This window comes from Symsagittifera roscoffensis, unplaced genomic scaffold, assembly GCF_963678635.1.
Source record: "Symsagittifera roscoffensis unplaced genomic scaffold, txSymRosc1.1 SCAFFOLD_292, whole genome shotgun sequence".
Taxonomy (NCBI): domain Eukaryota; kingdom Metazoa; phylum Xenacoelomorpha; order Acoela; family Convolutidae; genus Symsagittifera; species Symsagittifera roscoffensis.
The window spans coordinates 28,961-48,426 of record NW_026970632.1 but is presented as its reverse complement, the minus strand read 5'-3'; the positions used below and the strand labels follow the sequence as shown (position 1 = coordinate 48,426).

General features: G+C 33.9%; 2 protein-coding genes across 2 annotated transcripts in view; both read left to right on the top strand.

Annotated features, from left to right (window-relative positions):
- LOC134855883 (procathepsin L-like) overlaps positions 1–19,466 on the top strand; it is a 36,176-nt gene that overhangs the window by 14,500 nt on the left and 2,210 nt on the right. Inside the window, exon 5 of the mRNA XM_063872269.1 lies at positions 1,235–1,381. Within this exon, the coding sequence (XP_063728339.1) occupies positions 1,235–1,381 (147 nt within the window). The remainder of the gene's footprint in view (positions 1–1,234; positions 1,382–19,466) is intronic.
- On the top strand, positions 1,894–3,608 carry LOC134855884 (digestive cysteine proteinase 2-like). Its single transcript, XM_063872270.1, has 4 exons — positions 1,894–1,915; positions 2,006–2,112; positions 2,758–2,914; positions 3,295–3,608. The coding sequence occupies exons 1-4, from the start codon at positions 1,894–1,896 to the stop codon at positions 3,417–3,419; spliced, it is 411 nt and encodes a 136-aa protein (XP_063728340.1). The 3' UTR covers positions 3,420–3,608.

Sequence of the window (19,466 nt, the reverse complement as noted above, 5' to 3'; positions counted from 1 at the left end):
GAGTTAGGCTTCCCCTTATTTGTTTAAGTTGCAGAACATGTACCAGAATGGAAAAATTGTTCCGCACGAGAATACAATCAACCCCATTCAATGGATATTGAACGAGAACAGTTTTGACTAGGCAGGGGTTGCAGCCAGTTAAAGCATGAGGTCCGGTCTAGATATTTTGCAGAGTCTCTCCGTGAACATTGCAAGAGTTTGTACCTCAGTTGTAAGGAGTGCGAAAAGCGACAGGCTGTTTCGTGAGGTGTAACCCATGCGAGCGTCTTGGTGTAACCATGGGCAAAACCCATGCGAGCGTCTTGGTGTAACCATGGGCCAAACCCCTGTCTCTACTGAGGACTGGTATCCGATAAGTGTGATTACGCACAAAAAAATCCTTAATGAGTGCGCCGGTCCCAAGTCGAATCGTTTTCTGGACTGCTTACATTGCCTAGTTATCGGGAAATTCGTCGTTCGTACGCAGCTCCAAAAACACTTAGGTTAATGAAGCGAAAACAACTGTCCCGGTCCCAATCCTTTTTGACCCTAACTTATCATTATTGGATCGAGGATTTCTAGAGTCGGATATAAAAAGTTTGGCTGATATCTTCGGGGTTCTTACCTACGAATACCGCGACAACCAAGAGAGTCCCACTGGAATTATATCGAGGGGCATAAACACGGACCGGATGGACTGAAAGCGGTCTATATGTATTAACGAGTTCAGACCGAGAGGGAGGGGTTCAGCAAGGGAAGTGACACTTCGCGCTAGTTACAGGGATGCATCCACTTATTTTTTATGTGAGCTTAGAATTAACAATTCAACAGATTCTCAACTGAATTATCATGGAATCAACTTTGAAGACTGTGACTTTTGATGCTGCCACCAGTTAGCCGGTCTATGCTTGTACTTTTTCTTGTGCAATCTTATGTTTCTATCGGACTCCCTGACAGGGGGAAGGTTTTTCCGGTACCCTTCCCCTTTGGTTGAAACCCTTGTCATCTTTGTAACCGCGACATAATTCTGACATTATTTTTGCATAACTGCGAAGTATTATTTGTTGGTTTATATAGTTATGGTAACTGATTTGGCTTAGGCTGGGTTAATTTATATAATACGAAAGCTGTCATTTGCAGAAGTTGGAAGCGAAAACTTTTAAAGTCAAAGCGATTCCTCACTCTCCCAGAGGCGAGTCCAAACTTTTCGTACCACCAAAAACGTTTTTTGAGGTCATTTTGTTCACTTTTTCAGGGAAGTTGATCGGTTTGAGTGAGCAGCAGTTGGTGGATTGTGATCACACAGATGGAGGCTGTAATGGGGGAGACATGGGAACTGCTCTGACTTGGCTGGCCAGGAATGGGGGATCTATTGCAGAGGCAGACTACAGATATGTGTCAGGTAAATTATAATGCAACATAATTATATATAATCGTTTTTAAGAAGGCAAGAATTTGTTTATTAGGGTTTCTGCTATCAAGCCTGTCAAAAAATTACCTGTCTCTGTAATTTCTAATATTTATTTATATTTTATCTTGTTTAAAAACCCAATCTCGAAAACCACAAACAAAGTCCAGTTAGCTCAGTATCAAGTTAGGGTTGTTTTTGTTGAGATTTAATTGGGCATTAATTTCTGGTTGATATAAATTCATAAGGAACCATCGGTGACTTGCTGGTAGAATTAAGGTCAATAAGAATGTTTTTTTTTCGATTTGATCCCAAATTGGTTTTGGTAACTTTGGAGTAGACAAAATTATAAAAGTAAAAGTCTTTGTCTTCCGCGTTTTCTTGACAATTAAAATATCACAAACAATTTTTTTTTTTCAAAATTCAGCTCAAGACTTGACTGATTTTCAGATGATAAAAATTTTGTTTAAGAATTGTATGTTAAAAGGTCAAACCAGTATATGAAAATGAATGATACGCACGTTTCTGGTATAGACGTCAACAAGAGGTCATATCAACTGACAACTCTAGTCTGATTAGCTCGTAAAAATCCGAACAAAAGTTCCAACTTGTTTCCAGGAATCACCGAGCGCCGTGGCACTTGCAAGGATGAAGGCAAGGAGAAAGTTGTGAAGGTCTCCCACCACGTTCAACTGCCCCGAGGAAACGAGAATCTACTCAAGGAATGAAGACGCGTCTTTTGTTGTTTTTTCATTTAAATTACAAAAAAAACTTGAAAAGTATAGGTTAAAAATTGAGACGAAAATGCTACAACAACATGATTTTTTCGATCTATCATTTTTAGTGTTTTCTTGAACTAAAATGTTTGATTTCTAATAAATTATGTTTGTTTGGTTTTTTCAAAAAAAACTTACATGTCACCGTAGATGACGACGTACAAAACATTAGAGTTCAATAAGGCAAACTTTTTTTGACATTATTCGAAGATGCTTCCTTTATGAAAAAAATATGGAACCATCTACGGAAAATGCATTAGTCCAACGGTTTCATACGTGGGCAATTTTCTGTGCCTTCTATGGAACCATAACCAGGGTTTTGTTTTGAATTGTGGGTTGTTTGAGATAACACCAAAAGAGGTTTAAAAAATACAACGCAATTAGATGTAAAGTGTGCAATGTATATTTTTTGTTGTTGCTTAAGTTTTTTGGCGCTTTTACTTCAAGTTTTTTCTCTTCAATTTTTCTCTACTGCTGCTTAACTTCATCTTCATTCTTTTGCTTCAACTTTAATTACTGCTGCATAACTTAATCTTTAATTTTTTTTTCTAATTATTTAGAAAAAAAGGTAAATAACAAAAGAAGCGTTAGGAAACTGTGGCGACTGTTGGACCCTGCTCGATTGCCATCGACGCCAGTCACTCTAGCTTCCAACTGTACAAGGACGGAATATACGACCCCGCTGCATGCAGTCAATACTCACTCGATCACGCTGTTCTAGTAGTCGGCTACGGAGGCTCCGGCAATGAAGGTGAATTATTAAAATATGGTGGCATTAAATTAAAGGTTCTTTGATAGACAATATTACAAAAAGCAAGATGCTTCATTGTGGACCATTGTTAGAACGACAAAATAACTATCATTTTTCTTGAGCCGTAGACTTGATTCGGGTAATTCGTCCTTTTTGACTTTTAGTTTTCCTTTTTCGAATATTACCAACAATAAGATTCCATTTATTTGATCTGTCAAAAAACAAAAAAGCTACAATTTCGAGATATTTTGAAGAACACGGACCTCAATTTTAATCACATGGTTTTTATCTTTAAAAAAAAAACGAACACAACCACTACATTACAGATCCAAAAAATTCACTTGTGCCACCTATTGTAATAATTCACCAAAAATAAACAGAATTTTGGTGGGTCAAAAACAGCTGGGGTAAAAGTTGGGGGCTGAGTGGCTACATCAAGATGGCGAGAAACAAGAACAACAAATGTGGGGTGGCCAGTGAAGCTATTTACCCCGTTGTTGCCTAAACAGGGACAGATTCAAACAGTATTGGAATTCAGAGAGTTAAGAAGCAGAGATGATAAACACTTTACTGATTGATTGAAATCGAAATATTACCGAAAATTTTAGTGCGAAGTGATGCTCATAAAAAAATAATAAAGAATTCAAAATAAAGTTTATATGTTGTTAAAGCGACGAAAATTATTTGAATTTAAATTTGATTTTTTTGTGTGATTAAACTTAAATATTTTTACGTGCATCGAACTCACGGTACGTAAGGCCCTTCGAGGAGTCCGATCACAGAAGATTTCAACAAAAATAATTGGTGAGAAAACGCAGCGCAATATCATTTCTTATCGATTGCTAGTTGAATGAGCGCAAATTATCTGGAACAAAGTTGTTGTTTCTTTTTATGTGTATAAATGACTCTTTGTAACCTATTTCAAGATACCAAAAAAAGAAGCCGGAAAAAAATGCAACCAAACTGTTTTATTAGGCTGCGAGCGCCAGTTTTCAGTTCAAAACGTTTCTCTTTTTCTGATAAAATTTGCGCTCGAAAAATTACTCGAAGAATTCATTTTGGCATCAAAATTATTTTGTTCAAAGTTGTTTTCATTGAGCTTGCATATACCAAAATTTCGTGATTTTTTTGAAAGAAATTTCTTCGAAATTATGAAATGAGTCACAGGATTTTTTTAGTATTTTTGATTAGGTTTTGTTCTCAGTTTGTTTTTTGGAGATTAAGCTGAAAATCAGGAGATTTCAGAACGGCCTCTGGTTTAGTATTACAATCATGTTAATAACAATTCGGTAAAAAGTTTTGGGATGGTTCCTGAGTGACACCATTATTTTCAGAGCATTATACCCCCAGTATCATTATTTCTCATTCGTTAAAAAATAGCTCTTCTTTGATTCAAACGTTTTTGTCCAGTCAAAATCTTTAGACTTTGTTCATACCGACGACTAAAAAAATAGAAAATTCTATCGAAGCGTGAGTACAATTATTTCCGGGATGGTGCTCCAAATGATTACTTGAGAGTATAGTTTTTGCAATATTAAAATATGCGATTTTAGACAAGATTCTTAAAACTCGTGGCTTTAGCTATATGAGAGTCCTTAGTTAACTCAATTTGATGCTTGTCATTTCACCTTCAAAGGTATGAACGGACTTTCTGGCTCTCAGCGGTCCAAACAATTATTTGCAAGTCTTGATGGTTAAATGAATTTGATGAAGCTCTCAAAAAATTAGCAAACTAGTTCAAACGTAGCGGTCTCAAAAAGGTTTTTATGAACTTTGTGTCTAAAAAAGGTTATTTTGAAACACGTCGCCAAAAATAGATTCAAGGAATCAAAAAAAATATAAAAACATTTTTCACTTCTCATGAACTATCGTATATCTTTTTTAAACCAAAGAGCTGTTGGCAAGGTTGCTTCACCAAAACAACAGCTTTTCTAAATTCTTAGAAAAATTATTAAAGTATTACGACGCTTCGTTTCTAAAGTATCGGGAAATTAGTTTACTATCTTAGCGGGTTTTCTAAAGGTTATTTTAACAACCGGTAGAAAAACTTTGGTATAGCTTCTCAAAATTGTAATTTTTTATACATTCAAAACGATTGACTTAGTTTTTTTCATAATAGATTACTACCTTATAATTTTTTGAATCAAGGTGTTGGTAAGGCTTTTTAACTAAATCTAAGGTTTTTCTAAAGTTTGGACGCACAATTTTTATCCCAACTTATTATCTAATTAGTTATTGGGGCAAGAATTACTATAAGGTTTAGCGATTCTAGCGTTTTGAGAAGGCAACCAAAATGATTGGCTGAAATCTAATCCTTTTAAAATTGAATACTGGAAGATGAGGCTCTCAATTATATGCAATCAGGAAACGAAGTCACCCGAACCGCACTGACAAACTTGAGATTGTATTCGACTTGAATTGATTCTTATACAGATAATATACTGTATAGAAATTTACTTACGATGTCCTGTTTAGATACGTTGATCGATTTAGGATGGATTTAAGAGATTTCTACGGTAGAAAAAAAATATTTCAATGAATAAAAGTGGATTAAATTTGACTTTTGCAAGGTAATGGAAATCATCAAACTCTCAACGAAACTGATGAAAATTAACTATTTTTTTCGTTCGAAGCTTGAGCAAATTTTTGTACTCGAAGCTATAAAGAGCGAGTGTCATTCAAGGAGAGTTTTCTCTACCGCTTAATTTTGCATTTTGGGGATTTCCTTTACAATTGTGCACAACTATCTGTTTCAGCAAGAACGAGAAGTGAAAACATGCAATTTCATCAAAAATGTTTTATGCTCAATTCTGTTAGGCTAATGAAAAACAATTTTGAAAACAAATTAAAAAAAAGTATTTTTTTTTCAGAAAATTAAAATATAAGTAATCCTCGTGGTTAATTTTTAGGCCAATCAGTCAAACAAAAGCTCAATCTAAAATCATACTTTCAAAAAAATTTTCTCGAAACTTGGTTTTATGGGAAAGATATTAATACCTGAAAATAATCGCCATTTAACCTCTCTAAAATAAAGGAAAGAAAGTTGTTGAAAAATCAATATAAATCACTTTAAACTGATGTAAATCGATTTTACTGATCTAACACGTATAGGAAAGTGATATAAAAAATACCACAACTTAGAATTGAAATCAGCATGAATTTTTGTAAAAATTGATACACAAAAATTGTCAAAAATGAAACCAGGCAAATGTGTCAAAAAAGCTACATTTTTCTATCAAACTAAATCGCTTTTAAATAGAACCAAATCCAATTTTGCAAATCTCTGCTATTTTATCAGTGTAGTGTATCAATGAATTGTCAGTACAGCACACTGAAATGGATGATCAGTTTAGCATACTGACAATCCATTTCTTGTCAGTATGGGCAAAAAATCATTGGTGAGCAGGTTAAACCGGACCTCAAACTCTGTTGAACTTTTTAACACTTTATATTTTATTCTGACAGAAATGTTATATATTAGGCATATATTAAATTTCTGAAAAACTAAAATAAATTTTGAAAGTTTGTCCACTACACATTTAAATTTGTTTCAAAAACAATTAAATTGTTTTATCGAGACAATGCTGATTCAGTTCCAAATGCGGGAGTGTAGTTAGGACGAATCTTCGGAACAAATCACAGCTATAATCTTTGTACGACATCTTTGACAACATGCCAAAAAGTATGCTGTTCTAACTGGCTGATTAGCAAAAAATATAATGGATACTTACCAAAATCGAATTGTGAGCATTTAGTTAGTTTAAACCCTTTAATAATCAAAAACCAATTTTTCTTACGGGAAAGGAATTTTGAAACAAAAAAAACAAAAAAATGCAGCACATTTGATTGCAGATTGCAGTGACAAATGAGAGAAGAATGATTTTCAAATCATTTTCTTTTATATACCTATTTAATCAAAAGAAACGCTCGAAAAATATTACAAGTTCGAAAAAAGACATGGACTGGAGCTTACATGATAATACAGATAGTCGCGTAATGAAGTTAAGGTAATGGAATTTAGTAAGAAAAAAGCATAACTTGTAGCGATTAGTTTTTATTCGTGACACGTAACCGAGAAGCTTCATCGAGACAAGTTTCTTTTAAGGTTGTACGACAAAAACGTTCACAATAAAAAAAATTGAAAATTGAACTCTTGCAACAAGACGGTGGAAAAACATACAAAGCTTCATAGTTGATGAATTTTCACTCTTTTGCCTTGGGGTGTTTTTCATGTGGTTAATTTATTTTTTTTAGGTATCAGACAATGTTTTAGCAACTCAACTATATTCTAAGCTTTTGAATTCGAAACAAATGCGAGAGTGTATTTAGGACGAATCTTCGGAACAAATCACAGCTATAATCTTTGTACGACATCTTTCACAACATGCCAAAAAGTATGCTGTTCTAACTGGCTGATTAGCAAAAAATATAGTGGATACTTACCAAAATCGAATTGTGAGCATTTAGTTAGTTTAAACGCTTTAATAATCAAAAACCAATTTTTCTTACGGGAAGGGAATTTTGAAACAAAAAAAAACAAAAAAATGCAGCACATTTGATTGCAGATTGCAGTGACAAATGAGAGAAGAATGATTTTCAAATTATTTTCTTTTATATACCTATTTAATCAAAAGAAACGCTCGAAAAATATTACAAGTTCGAAAAAAGACATGGACTGGAGCTTACATGATAATACAGATAGTCGCGTAATGAAGTTAAGGTAATGGATTTTAGTAAGAAAAAAGCATAACTTGTAGCGATTAGTTTTTATTCGTGACACGTAACCGAGAAGCTTCATCGAGACAAGTTTCTTTTAAGGTTGTACGACAAAAACGTTCACAATAAAAAAAATTGAAAAATGAACTCTTACAACAAGACGGTGGAAAAACATACAAAGCTTCATAGTTGATGAATTTTCACTCTTTTGCTTTGGGGTGTTTTTCACGTGGTTAATTTATTTTTTTTTGATATCAGACAATGTTTTAGCAACTCAACTATATTCTAAGCTTTTGAATTCGAAACAAATTGATTTTAAGAACAGCGGATTGGCCTGGAACCAACAACATTTCAATGATCTCATTCGTTTTTGGACTCCAAGCTAGACTCTAAGGCTTCAACTGGATTGAAAGGCTTCCCGATGTTTTCGGAGTCATATTACATTTTTCGAGTGATGACATAACTAACCTAACAGACTTCAATGAAGTATTTTGCTTTTAGATCAAAGTACAGTATGCTGATCCATCTATGCTTTAGGGATAAATTTAGTTAACACCCACTTAAACATGCCCAAACATAGAAATCTTTTGCTCAAAAACTTTATTGATCAAAACAGCTAATTCTGCTTGTAAAACAGTTTGTTTAAAGCTTTCAAAGAACCGACTTGATCATCAAATCTGTTCAATATCAAAAACCTTGGAAAAACATACAAATGAACATATGCCCAAACATAGAAATCTTTTGCTCAATAACTTTATTGATTAAAACAGCTAATTCTGTTTGTAAAAAAATTTGTTTTAATTTTTCAAAAGATCCGATTTCATCATCAAATCTTTAAAAGCGTGCTTGCGAAAATGAAAAATTTACTCTGAAGCGCAGGAAATTAAGAAAATTTATCATCTGGCTTGAGAAAATTTATTAGGAGACATCAACAGAAAGAAAAACAAACTGTCGAGTGGGATCGCGGTCGTGCTGTCTTTTGTATTGCTGGCCAAAATTTTCGAAATTTTGGTTGTTATTTAGGACTGATTTATTGATTGACATTTCGACAGATCACATCGTGGACTTTAAAAGCCCCAAACTTTTCCAATTTTCTCAAAAAACCTCAATTAAGTTATTCATATTATTTTCAGTGAAGTCCACTGCCTCCATACTCCCACTTTTATTACTTTCCAGTGCGACTAGAGGGGACATGGTTGAGGTGAAAATTTTTTTTCAAGCTTCAATTTATGACTAATCGTCACAAATATTCCTAGTGGTCACTGTATAGGCTCAGTTTTGCTCTATCTTGCTTTAAAAGAAACTTCTACTGTTTTTACCTTGACTTCGGCAGTTCACCAGACAAAATAATTTTTGCCTCTCATAGGCAATCAACGAGACTTCTCATTTCACAAACATCAATTTCGCGGTAAAATTTACATAAACATAAAAGCATGTAAATTAGAATTAGTATATCACTTTCGAGGATTTGCTTCTGTTTATCAATAGTTTCAGTCATGTCGATTGAAACTCGCAATATGTAAATTTTTTCACTAAGAGTTCGATTTTACCGACAATCTTAACTGAATTGTGTCCGGCAACGCAATCCAAATTGACTCATCCTCTCACTTCTTATGGATGAAAGCATCTGAAAAAAATTCACGCTCTTCGTTTGCAGAGTGTACTCTAGTAGATTCGATATAATCAGCAAGTTAAAACAGATTAGATTTCAGTTTCTCAAAAAGCCGAACTGCTCGGATAAAAAAATGAGAACTTTATGTAGCGCAGAAATATATTAAAAACCGTGCTAGGATAGTAAAAAATGACAAGAACTCACAAATCATCAGCCATTGTCGAAAAAACAAGTTTACACGAGGACAAAAAACACGAGGGCGAAAGAAGTAAGTAGTAAGGATTTAAGTTCTGCACAATACGATGGATCGAGTAGGGCGCAGAAACGAGCTGGAGAAAAAGGTTCTAAAACCTCATACATTAATTCAAACGAATCATTAATTGTTCAAACTTTATGCACATATTCATGACCACTGCTCTTTCTCACCTTCTAATTTTCAATCTCTTTTTTTGAGTCAGTAACTTACAACTTAGCAAAATAATAACTGTGAATACGAAAATCTAAATTTGAGTTTGATTCAATTTGTTTCGGAAGTTTTAGCCTAAATCAAAATGTTATATTGAGCCAAGTCAACATATTTTTCTCATTTCTCTGTTTAAAATCTATATGAAAAAAAAACAATTTACGACTTCTTTTTGTTCTTCCAGAAACTGATTGCGTTTTTTTTATTTCAAATTCTTATTGTTTCGGCATTTTTGTTGAAAACAAAAATCTAGAAAACTTAAGAAAACTGTGAAGTCAAAGTTAGCTCAGCTCAAAAAAAAACAATTAATCTCCATTGCGTATTGAATGAACCTTCCGGTGAACAGAGTTGTCAAAATCCAAACCCTGATGTCTGCAGGGAAACTGCTACTCGAAGTTTTGCAGAAGAATTCAACAATTCAGACTGCCCTCAAACATTAAACGAAGCAACAAAACGAATGAAGCTTGTCGTCAGACTATCAAGAATTTGAGAATCTCATGAAAAATCAGAACAACAATAGGATTCAGTTTCCAGTGGTTGTTTTTGAATATTTAAGGGCGTTTTTGTTCTGGTTGGATTTTTTTTCTTGCTTGTGAAAATTGTTACCGTGCAGAAATTTTTGTATTTAAGAGAAAAAGTTTGAAAGAAAGGTGAAAAAGTTTTATGGCGAGATGGTTTTTTCAAACCTTTTATATACCAAAAAGTAACACTTCAAAGTTTTCATCTGTAGTCGAGTGGGACAAAGGCAAGTTCTTCTTCAAGAAAATGGAAAAAATTCTGAAAGTTTTTTTTCCGAACACATTTTAACTGTGTTCGTCTAAAACAAATTTCTGAACGACTACTAATTAGTTTTATTTTAATTTATTTTTGGATTTTTTTTAAAAGTTTTTTTATCAATTAATCTTCGATTGAAAGTGAAAAAAAAAGAAAAAAAAATCATAATTCAGATCAGACTGTTTTCACACAATAAAAACCGCACACCAAAAATTTATTCTTTTTATAGTGAAAAAAACCAAAAGCATATGACGTCTAGTTGAAAGCTAAAATCATTTCACCCTTTTAGAAAGTTCACATTATTATTGGTTTTGTAGAAAGGTGATCACCTATGACATGAAGCTTGAATTAGAATCAAAATGTAGAATTTCAAACTTGTTCATATGTTGTTTTCGCCTGCCAATTATTCGATAGGCACAATTTTTAACCTCGTTTAGTTTTTTTTGTAATACAATCTTGATTTTTCCAGAGAAATACTAAAATCTCTGTTTTAAACTTTCGTTGTCATTTTGAGTGAATCCTTTTTTACAATACAGGCGTAATAAGTTTTACAATTCAAGCGTATTTTTTCTCCTCTGTTCTACTCAATTTGGAAGAAACCAGGTGAATTTCTTTTAGGCATTTGATGTTTCTGGAACAAGAACGTGCCAAAAACTAAGCACTTTGTTCCGGAAATATTTTCCATTCCTATATTTTTTCGCACCCCTCAGAAAAAAATTTTGTTCGCGTCACATTTAATACCCTCATTGGTGGTCTAATTACTGTGGTTAAATCTGCTGAACCAGTATTCTCAAAAACTCTACTCGTTAATGGTCATACATTTCTTTGAAGAATATCATTTTTGCTTTCCAGCAAAGGTTTTTTTTTTGCTTTTTTGAAAACTTTTATTGGCTCTCAGCGTGAGATGTTTTTTCTTTGAACACTTTATTCAGAGTTTTTTGTTACTTATGCTTTAGATTTTTAATCGCGATGAGTTTTCTTTGAACACTTTTTTGAGCTATTTTTTGTTAGTTATGCTGTAGGATTTGAATCGCGATGAGTTTATCTTCTTGATTGATGTTGCTGTGTTGACTTGTACCTGTGTTGACATGTTGCTGTGTTGTCGAGTTTTGATTTTTATCCGGTAGGCACTGTTTCTAACGAGTTTTTGATGTTTGTAAAATAACGATTTTGTTGACATCAGAGTCTCCAAGTCAGGCAGCTTAAAAACACAATAAAATTCTGGAAAAGTTTTACTTGGTTGACTACCTGAAAATGATTATGATTTATTATGATTTATTATGATTTATTATAGTCAGTTGTACGTAGTTTTTTTCAAAGAAACTAACTAGCTGAAATCCATCGTCAACCCTTACAGATGGTTTCATTATGCTCTGCAAATTGCTTTAACTCTTGATTGAGATGGCAGCGATTAACAATCGCCGTGTTCTAGAAAATTGTTGGTAACTGCTCGCAAAACTTCTTCAAATGATCTGGAGAGTGAATATCGACATGCGCAAGAAAATATTTTGCATATGTTGTCAGCAATTCCGGAAAATAGAATCTGAAAGCGCTGCTTTTGTCATAATCTGCGGACGGCACAGCTTTCTATCTCAATTTATATACTGATTTTCGAACGTACATTCCAATTTTTTTAAGACAGCGTACACTAAAAAAAACAACCCATGAAAAAAATTATGGAAACTAAGAAACCTATTTAAAACATTTTCAAATGAAATTTTTCAAAAAACAGCCCATGAATAAAATTATAGAAATTAAAAGACAAATCAAAACTTTTTCATCAAAAACATTAGAAAAGAAAAGAAAATATACGGAAAAAAAGTTTAGGTTTTCTTGAAAAAAACCATGGGACAAAATGAACAACATGGGCTGCGCTCTTTACTGGCATAGTTGTTGTAGCGATTCATTGTGGATAGCTTTGGAGTGTAAAATAGGAGTATAAAAAACTTACCACAAAAAAAAACAGCTTGAAATTTCTTTTTGGTTCAAGCCTTAAAATACTTCATTGGCAAGACAAAAGTGATCATGATGGCTCCAACTTGAAAAAAGGCCACACTACACGACAGGGTTGAAAACACGCTTTGGGAGTATTTTTACATATCATACAACGAAAAAAAAATCGAAACAAAAAACACTCGAGTTTTGGTGTATTGATGCTTAGAAAGGAAATAAACTCTGGGTGAAATGCAGGCAATATCTGTAAGAGTCTGTTATCAGAATTGTTTCTAAAGGCATTATGAGCTCCTTTCGGTTTATTACCTCCAATAGCATGTTTTGATAGAGCATTCGCATCTTATCTGATTCCATAAATGTATCATCTTTTTTTTGCCCCACAAAATAATTTCTTGTCTATCTCCTCGTTTTTCATAAACGACTTAAGAGTAAACTGGGTCACCAACAAATTAATTACGAATGGTTTCAGTGAAATAATTTCTATTTTCAATTGGAAAAATTGCTTCTTCGCCATTGATTCTCTGAAAACAATTTTATGAATTATTACATTGTCCAAACAATTGTAAAAATTCATAAAAACTTTCTTCGCTTTAAAGTTTTCACTAAACAATACTTGTTTTATCATTTCGTTTATTTCATAGCCTGTCCTTGGTACTTTTGCATTTCCTGGATTGATACCTTCATCCAACAAAGCTTGGTTTTCAGAGTACTTTCATCGCCTGAAGCTGAGAAAGTTGCAAAAGATGGAGGTTATGTTTTATCGGAATTTTATCAAAAGATGCTTTTTATTCATACCGAAAACAAAAACAATTCGTGTTTAATCAACACGCTTTGAAGAGTTGATCTAAAGAAGTTCCCGCAGCCAAAAAAGGACTACGATCAACAAATCGAATCGAAGACGAAGCAAAAAGAACGATTATGCTTTCTGATAAAGAAAGTTTTGGATAAAAACCTTAACCTTTTTTGGATTTGAAAAAACTACAGATATTTAAATTCTTTTTTTGTAGCCAAGCACTAGCAGTTTTGCAAAAACAATGTTCATTTTTTGGGTAGTAGATTTAAATTTCTGAGGGTCAGAGGATTTTAATCCAGATGAATCTCCTAAAAACGTATCAGAAACTATAAAAAATACCTTGAATCATTCCAGTTTTCCCTTCGGGTTGATAAGTAGTATGCATATAGTGCCCTATAAGGGGGGTTTATCGTACATGGATGAATTTTGAGTATAGATCATAATTTTCACCATGTGTTATCTGGCAATCAATGGCCATCTTGTAAATATCCATAACTAATAGTCCTCATGTAAAGTTTCGATAAGTATTGAGTTTTCCCACTGAACGTTCTGATTGCATGATTGGTGTTGGTAAGGATTTGCTGAATTTTTTTTCCAATAACAACTGATTGGTTTTCCTGTGATATTTCTCGTTTGCTCATTATTTCTTAAAACTTTGATTCAACTTCAATTTACGTACACTAAGATACAAAAGTCTACAAGAAACCAGGAAACACTTTTGAGTAATTGAAACTGAATATGTCCCCGACTCACTGGGTTGCAAAACTGGAAGAAAATCTCGCACTTAAATACGCAATAAACACGGAATAGCTGTATGTCAAAATTTTTGTACACACATTTCTCTTATTAAATGACTGAATTTCATTAACTTTAGAAGAAAAATGTGATTAATTTTGTTTCAAAGCGAATATGTCAATTTTTTGACCGTGGTTCTACTTCTTCAAATATTTCATAATCAAAAAACGTTTCCTTGAAGAAAGACGACTCGTCCTCGTCGAAAGTTTTGGCCACCAGATCGTCGATATCCCCGCTATGTATATCACTGTCGTTGGTTTTTGCTGCCTGCATCAGACCGGGGCTTGGAGTTTAGCAACTTCTTTTGAGCTGATCTGTCAGTTGTCGAAGCGAACGATGTAGTGGTGTAGTTTAAAAAGCAAAACTATCCTTAGAGTAATCATCATCAATTTTCGCATGGTCCCAACTAACATTTTGAGTCTTAGCGAGTTCCAGATCCAGACACCTAAGCTAAGAAATCGTCACAATCCCTTGACACTGGCTGTCAACATTCAAAAAAAGGCATCCAGTTTTCCAAAGCGTCATCATGTGTTGGATCTGAATTTGCTGAGGCGACGTTGTCATCGCTATCATCAATGACAATCGCATTTTGACCCACAATGTTTTTGTGATTGTAAGGAAGAGTCTGCAAGCCATCACCGAGGATGTAGCGTTTGTCATCAAAAGCTGATAACGATGTTTTCATTTTAGTCACAGTTTCAAGATCGTTTGACTCGGATGCTATTCGAATTTTTTCAGTTTTGAATAACCAGCCAGAGGTCAAGGTGTCTCATTATCGCTGATGAGTCAGCGTTCTCTGAGCAGCTTTTGATTCATTTTTCGCCGACAGTTTTCTGCAGTCTACATATGTAGTTGAATGATTACTAACCAATTTAACGATGATCACTTATGTGTGGTGAAGAAAACGGATTTTTTTGTGGCTGCTACATCTTTTTACCTTGAAGTCCAGATGCACCAGGTGACCTGAAAGTCAAGCGTGACCTTAAAACTCAGTCATCACAAAAAACTTTTCGCCGACAAAAATTTTTCATAAAAACAAAAAACCGTTAAGAAAAAAAAATAGTTTCGCTGACCAAGCAAAATTCTTTTTCACAAAAAAATTCTGCTCCAATGATTTTTTTCAAAAAAAAACAATTTTTTGCCGAAAATTGAAAAAAAAAATAAATTTGAAGGCAAATAAATATGATTACTTCTAGACAAAATGGAGAAAAGCTTGGGTTTGAGGGATATAAATTCGCAGAATATGTCCATTGGAATCTTGTACTTGAATACTAAAACAACCCTTTGTTTTTCGGATCTTATAGAGGGTGGTTTTATGGGTAATTTGGCAGGTCAAGTTCTTTCAAAACATTTCTTTTTTCGGAAAATTCGCATTATAAAACTTCAATTTTGATTTCGTACAGAAGACTCTCCGTATCAGAATAGAGAAGTTTACACTCAAAGTTAGTTTTCGTTTTATCAAAATGAATTTATACATGGGATATTTTGTTAATTCAAGACCACTAGCTCCCATTATTGTCGGCACATCGCAATAATTATTTTTTGGATTCGAAGGAAACGCTGCCAAGTTTTCCCCAAAAGTTTTGTAGGAATTGAACTCGGATGTACTTATTTTTCGCAAGGCGGCCTGATAATGTCTGACTATGCGAAAGAGCATCCGATTGCGATTTGAATCGCATTTTTTCCCATAAACACAATTTTTTAAAAGTTTTGTACAAATCCTTCTCAAATTTGTTTCTAGCTTGTTGGCTTTTAGTCGTATTCAGAGTGATATCTTGTTCTAACCATGCTTCTTGTTCAAATTTCACCACACAGTGCACTTTTTTAAGTTTTAATCCCATCTTCACATACATTTGTAAAAGTTTGTACAGAATTGTTTGGTTAGAATTGTCACTCAACGTCTGCAGTATTTTCTTGGTCTTACCAATTGAACCTCTTGCAATTTCTTGACTTATCATCTGACCGAGTAAATTTTTCTTCTAGGGACTCAAACATTTATGGGTCACTGTTTCTTTGGTAGGGGCTAAAGGGTATTCTTGGTGACTGTCATATAGTTCTTCTGGGTTCTTGAGATCAACTTCCAAAATAAAGATATGAGCTGAACATTCGAGTCTTTGCGGATCCGTTTGAAAGCGTCTCCATCTAAGTTCGAAGCACTAAAACGCTGCGCAGAGTCCAGGCCATAAAACTTGTGACTATTTGACGAAACTCTTCAAAGATGCCAGCAAGAAGGAGTGTATCTTACTTAAGATATAAGTTGTGATTATCCTCCAAGTTTCGACATTTGAACTCTCTAGACTTTTCTTGCCTCTTCGAGATCCAACTTTGAAACTGCAATTTTTCCTCCATTCAAAACAACGGACCAATGATGCAAAGGGAAGGCAATTCTTTTTCTGCAGTTCTTTTTCTGTTAGCCATGTAAGAATAAGGGTAGAAACCTCTTTGTCGTACCAGACATCGTTGCTCCTCCGTCTCATTTGCAAAACACTCATTTAAAATCGACAATTTTTGCAATGGTAGAAAATCAACCTTAATACCTTAAAGTATGTGTCAATAAATCTGAGGTAATCAAGGACTACTTGATCTTTTCCTTCTTCCTTTTTATGTTGTGATCTTTCATGTTGTGTCTTAACAAGCTAGTACTTTGTTTGTTCGTGGATTTTTGTTTGAAAGTTTCAAAAGACTTAAAATTTTACAGATAGATTTTATTAGGTCAATTAATTGATGCAGCTTTTAGTTTTTTTATGAAGCTTCAACATTCACTAATTTAGTTACTGATTATAATGAAGGGCTTTAAAATATTTGGGTTTAAAGAAAATGTGTGACTGGAATAAATAATTTAGGAAATGTCATCAAAATTACCTTATCTTAACAAAAGTTGTTGTTCTACTTTCACTTTAGGTTTGTTGTTTTTACTTTAACTCTGTATCTCTTCATTGGGCGGTCTGAACACAGTCGTGCCACATATCAAATTGCTTCTCTCAACTTGTTTATTTTTTTTGTACAGAAGTTCAAAGACTTTAGAACCTCAAATACACAAGATAATTTTTCGGTTTTTTTTATACATGGGACACTTTGTTAATTCAAGACCACTAGCTCCCATTATTGTCGGCACATCGCAATAATTATTTTTTGGATTCGAAGGAAACGCTGCCAAGTTTTCCCCAAAAGTTTTGTAGGAATTGAACTCGGATGTACTTATTTTTCGCAAGGCGGCCTGATAATGTCTGACTATGCGAAAGAGCATCCGATTGCGATTTGAATCGCATTTTTTCCCATAAACACAATTTTTTAAAAGTTTTGTACAAATCCTTCTCAAATTTGTTTCTAGCTTGTTGGCTTTTAGTCGCATTCAGAGTGATATCTTGTTCTAACCATGCTTCTTGTTCAAATTTCACCACACAGTGCACTTTTTTAAGTTTTAATCCCATCTTCACATACATTTGTAAAAGTTTGTACAGAATTGTTTGGTTAGAATTGTCACTCAACGTCTGCAGTATTTTCTTGGTCTTACCAATTGAACCTCTTGCAATTTCTTGACTTATCATCTGACCGAGTAAATTTTTCTTCTAGGGACTCAAACATTTATGGGTCACTGTTTCTTTGGTAGGGGCTAAAGGGTATTCTTGGTGACTGTCATATAGTTCTTCTGGGTTCTTGAGATCAACTTTCAAAATAAAGATATGAGCTGAACATTCGAGTCTTTGCGGATCCGTTTGAAAGCGTCTCCATCTAAGTTCGAAGCACTAAAACGCTGCGCAGAGTCCAGGCCATAAAACTTGTGACTATTTGACGGAACTCTTCAAAGATGCCAGCAAGAAGGAGTGTATCTTACTTAAGATATTATTTGTGATTATCCTCCAAGTTCCGACATTTGAACTCTCTAGACTTTTCTTGCCTCTTCGAGATCCAACTTTGAAACTGCAATTTTTCCTCCATTCAAAACAACGGACCAATGATGCAAAGGGAAGGCAATTCTTTTTCTGCAGTTCTTTTTCTGTTAGCCATGTAAGAATAAGGGTAGAAACCTCTTTGTCGTACCAGACATCGTTGCTCCTCCGTCTCATTTGCAAAACACTCATTTAAAATCGACAATTTTTGCAATGGTAGAAAATCAACCTTGATACCTTAAAGTATGAGTCAATAAAGCTGAGGTAATCAAGGACTACTTGATCTTTTCCTTCTTCCTTTTTATGTTGTGATCTTTCATGTTGTGTCTTAACAAGCTAGTACTTTGTTTGTTCGTGGATTTTTGTTTGAAAGTTTCAAAAGACTTAAAGTTTTACAGATAGTTTTTTTAGGTCAATTAATTGATGCAGCTTTTAGTTTTTTTATGAAGCTTCAATATTCACTAATTTAGTTACTGATTATAATGAAGGGCTTTAAAATATTTGGGTTTAAAGAAACTGTGTGACTGGAATAAATAATTTAGGAAATGTCATCAAAGTTACCTTACCTTAACAAAATTTGTTGTTCTACTTTCACTTTAGGTTTGTTGTTTTTACTTTAACTCTGTATCTCTTCATTGAGCGGTCTGAACACAGTCGTGCCACATATCAAATTGCTTCTCTCAACTTGTTTATTTTTTTTGTACAGAAGTTCAAAGACTTTAGAACCTCAAATACACAAGATAATTTTTCGGTTTTTTTTCTGAGTTTTGGAAGTTTTAATTTTTTTTTGCAATTCAATTAACAACTAGAAATCGCTCCCAAACTGTTTCATTACGCTCTCTTTTTCCTAGCAAAACGATGAGTCAGGCATTAAGAGGCAGAGAACTTTCAAGAAGCTGTAAAACTAAATGAAAGATAAAGAAATTTATTGCAGTTTCAAATTTAAATGTTTATATATACAAAGTCAAAAATTGAAAATCAATTAATCTCATCTCGGCTTCAACGTTAAACAAGATCCGAAAAATCTTGCACTCTTCCCAATGTTTCTAACTTTTGCTTTTCCTTGGCGCTAGACATTGAGAACGGGTCACGTTTTCCATGTGGTTTTTGACTGTTGCTACATGGGTGCGCGTTCGAGATGAGCAACCTGGTTCATCAAGCCATGTTGACACTGCAGAAGAAGGATCAGCTTTCAAGGAAACAAATGATGGCAACTCACTCTAAAGTATTAGGTTTGATTTTCATTCAATGGGGTAACATCACAATTGTATGCACGCAAAGTTCTTAACTGAACTTGTTAAAGCTGAAATATTGATCTGAACAGCAAGAGGTTTGGCAGGAACGTATTCTTTTCAAATAACTCCAATGTTTCAAATTGAGCTCTTCGTCTTCCTTTGACATCTTTCAGGGAAGTTTACACTTTAAAGGGAAAAAACCTTTGGTTATCCTAATGTGATTTGCACAAGTCCACTCGTCAGAAGTAAAATTTTTTTCTTCATTAATTTTTTCAACAAAATTACCGTGAACTTTTTATGAAAAATGTTTTTTTTGTGATT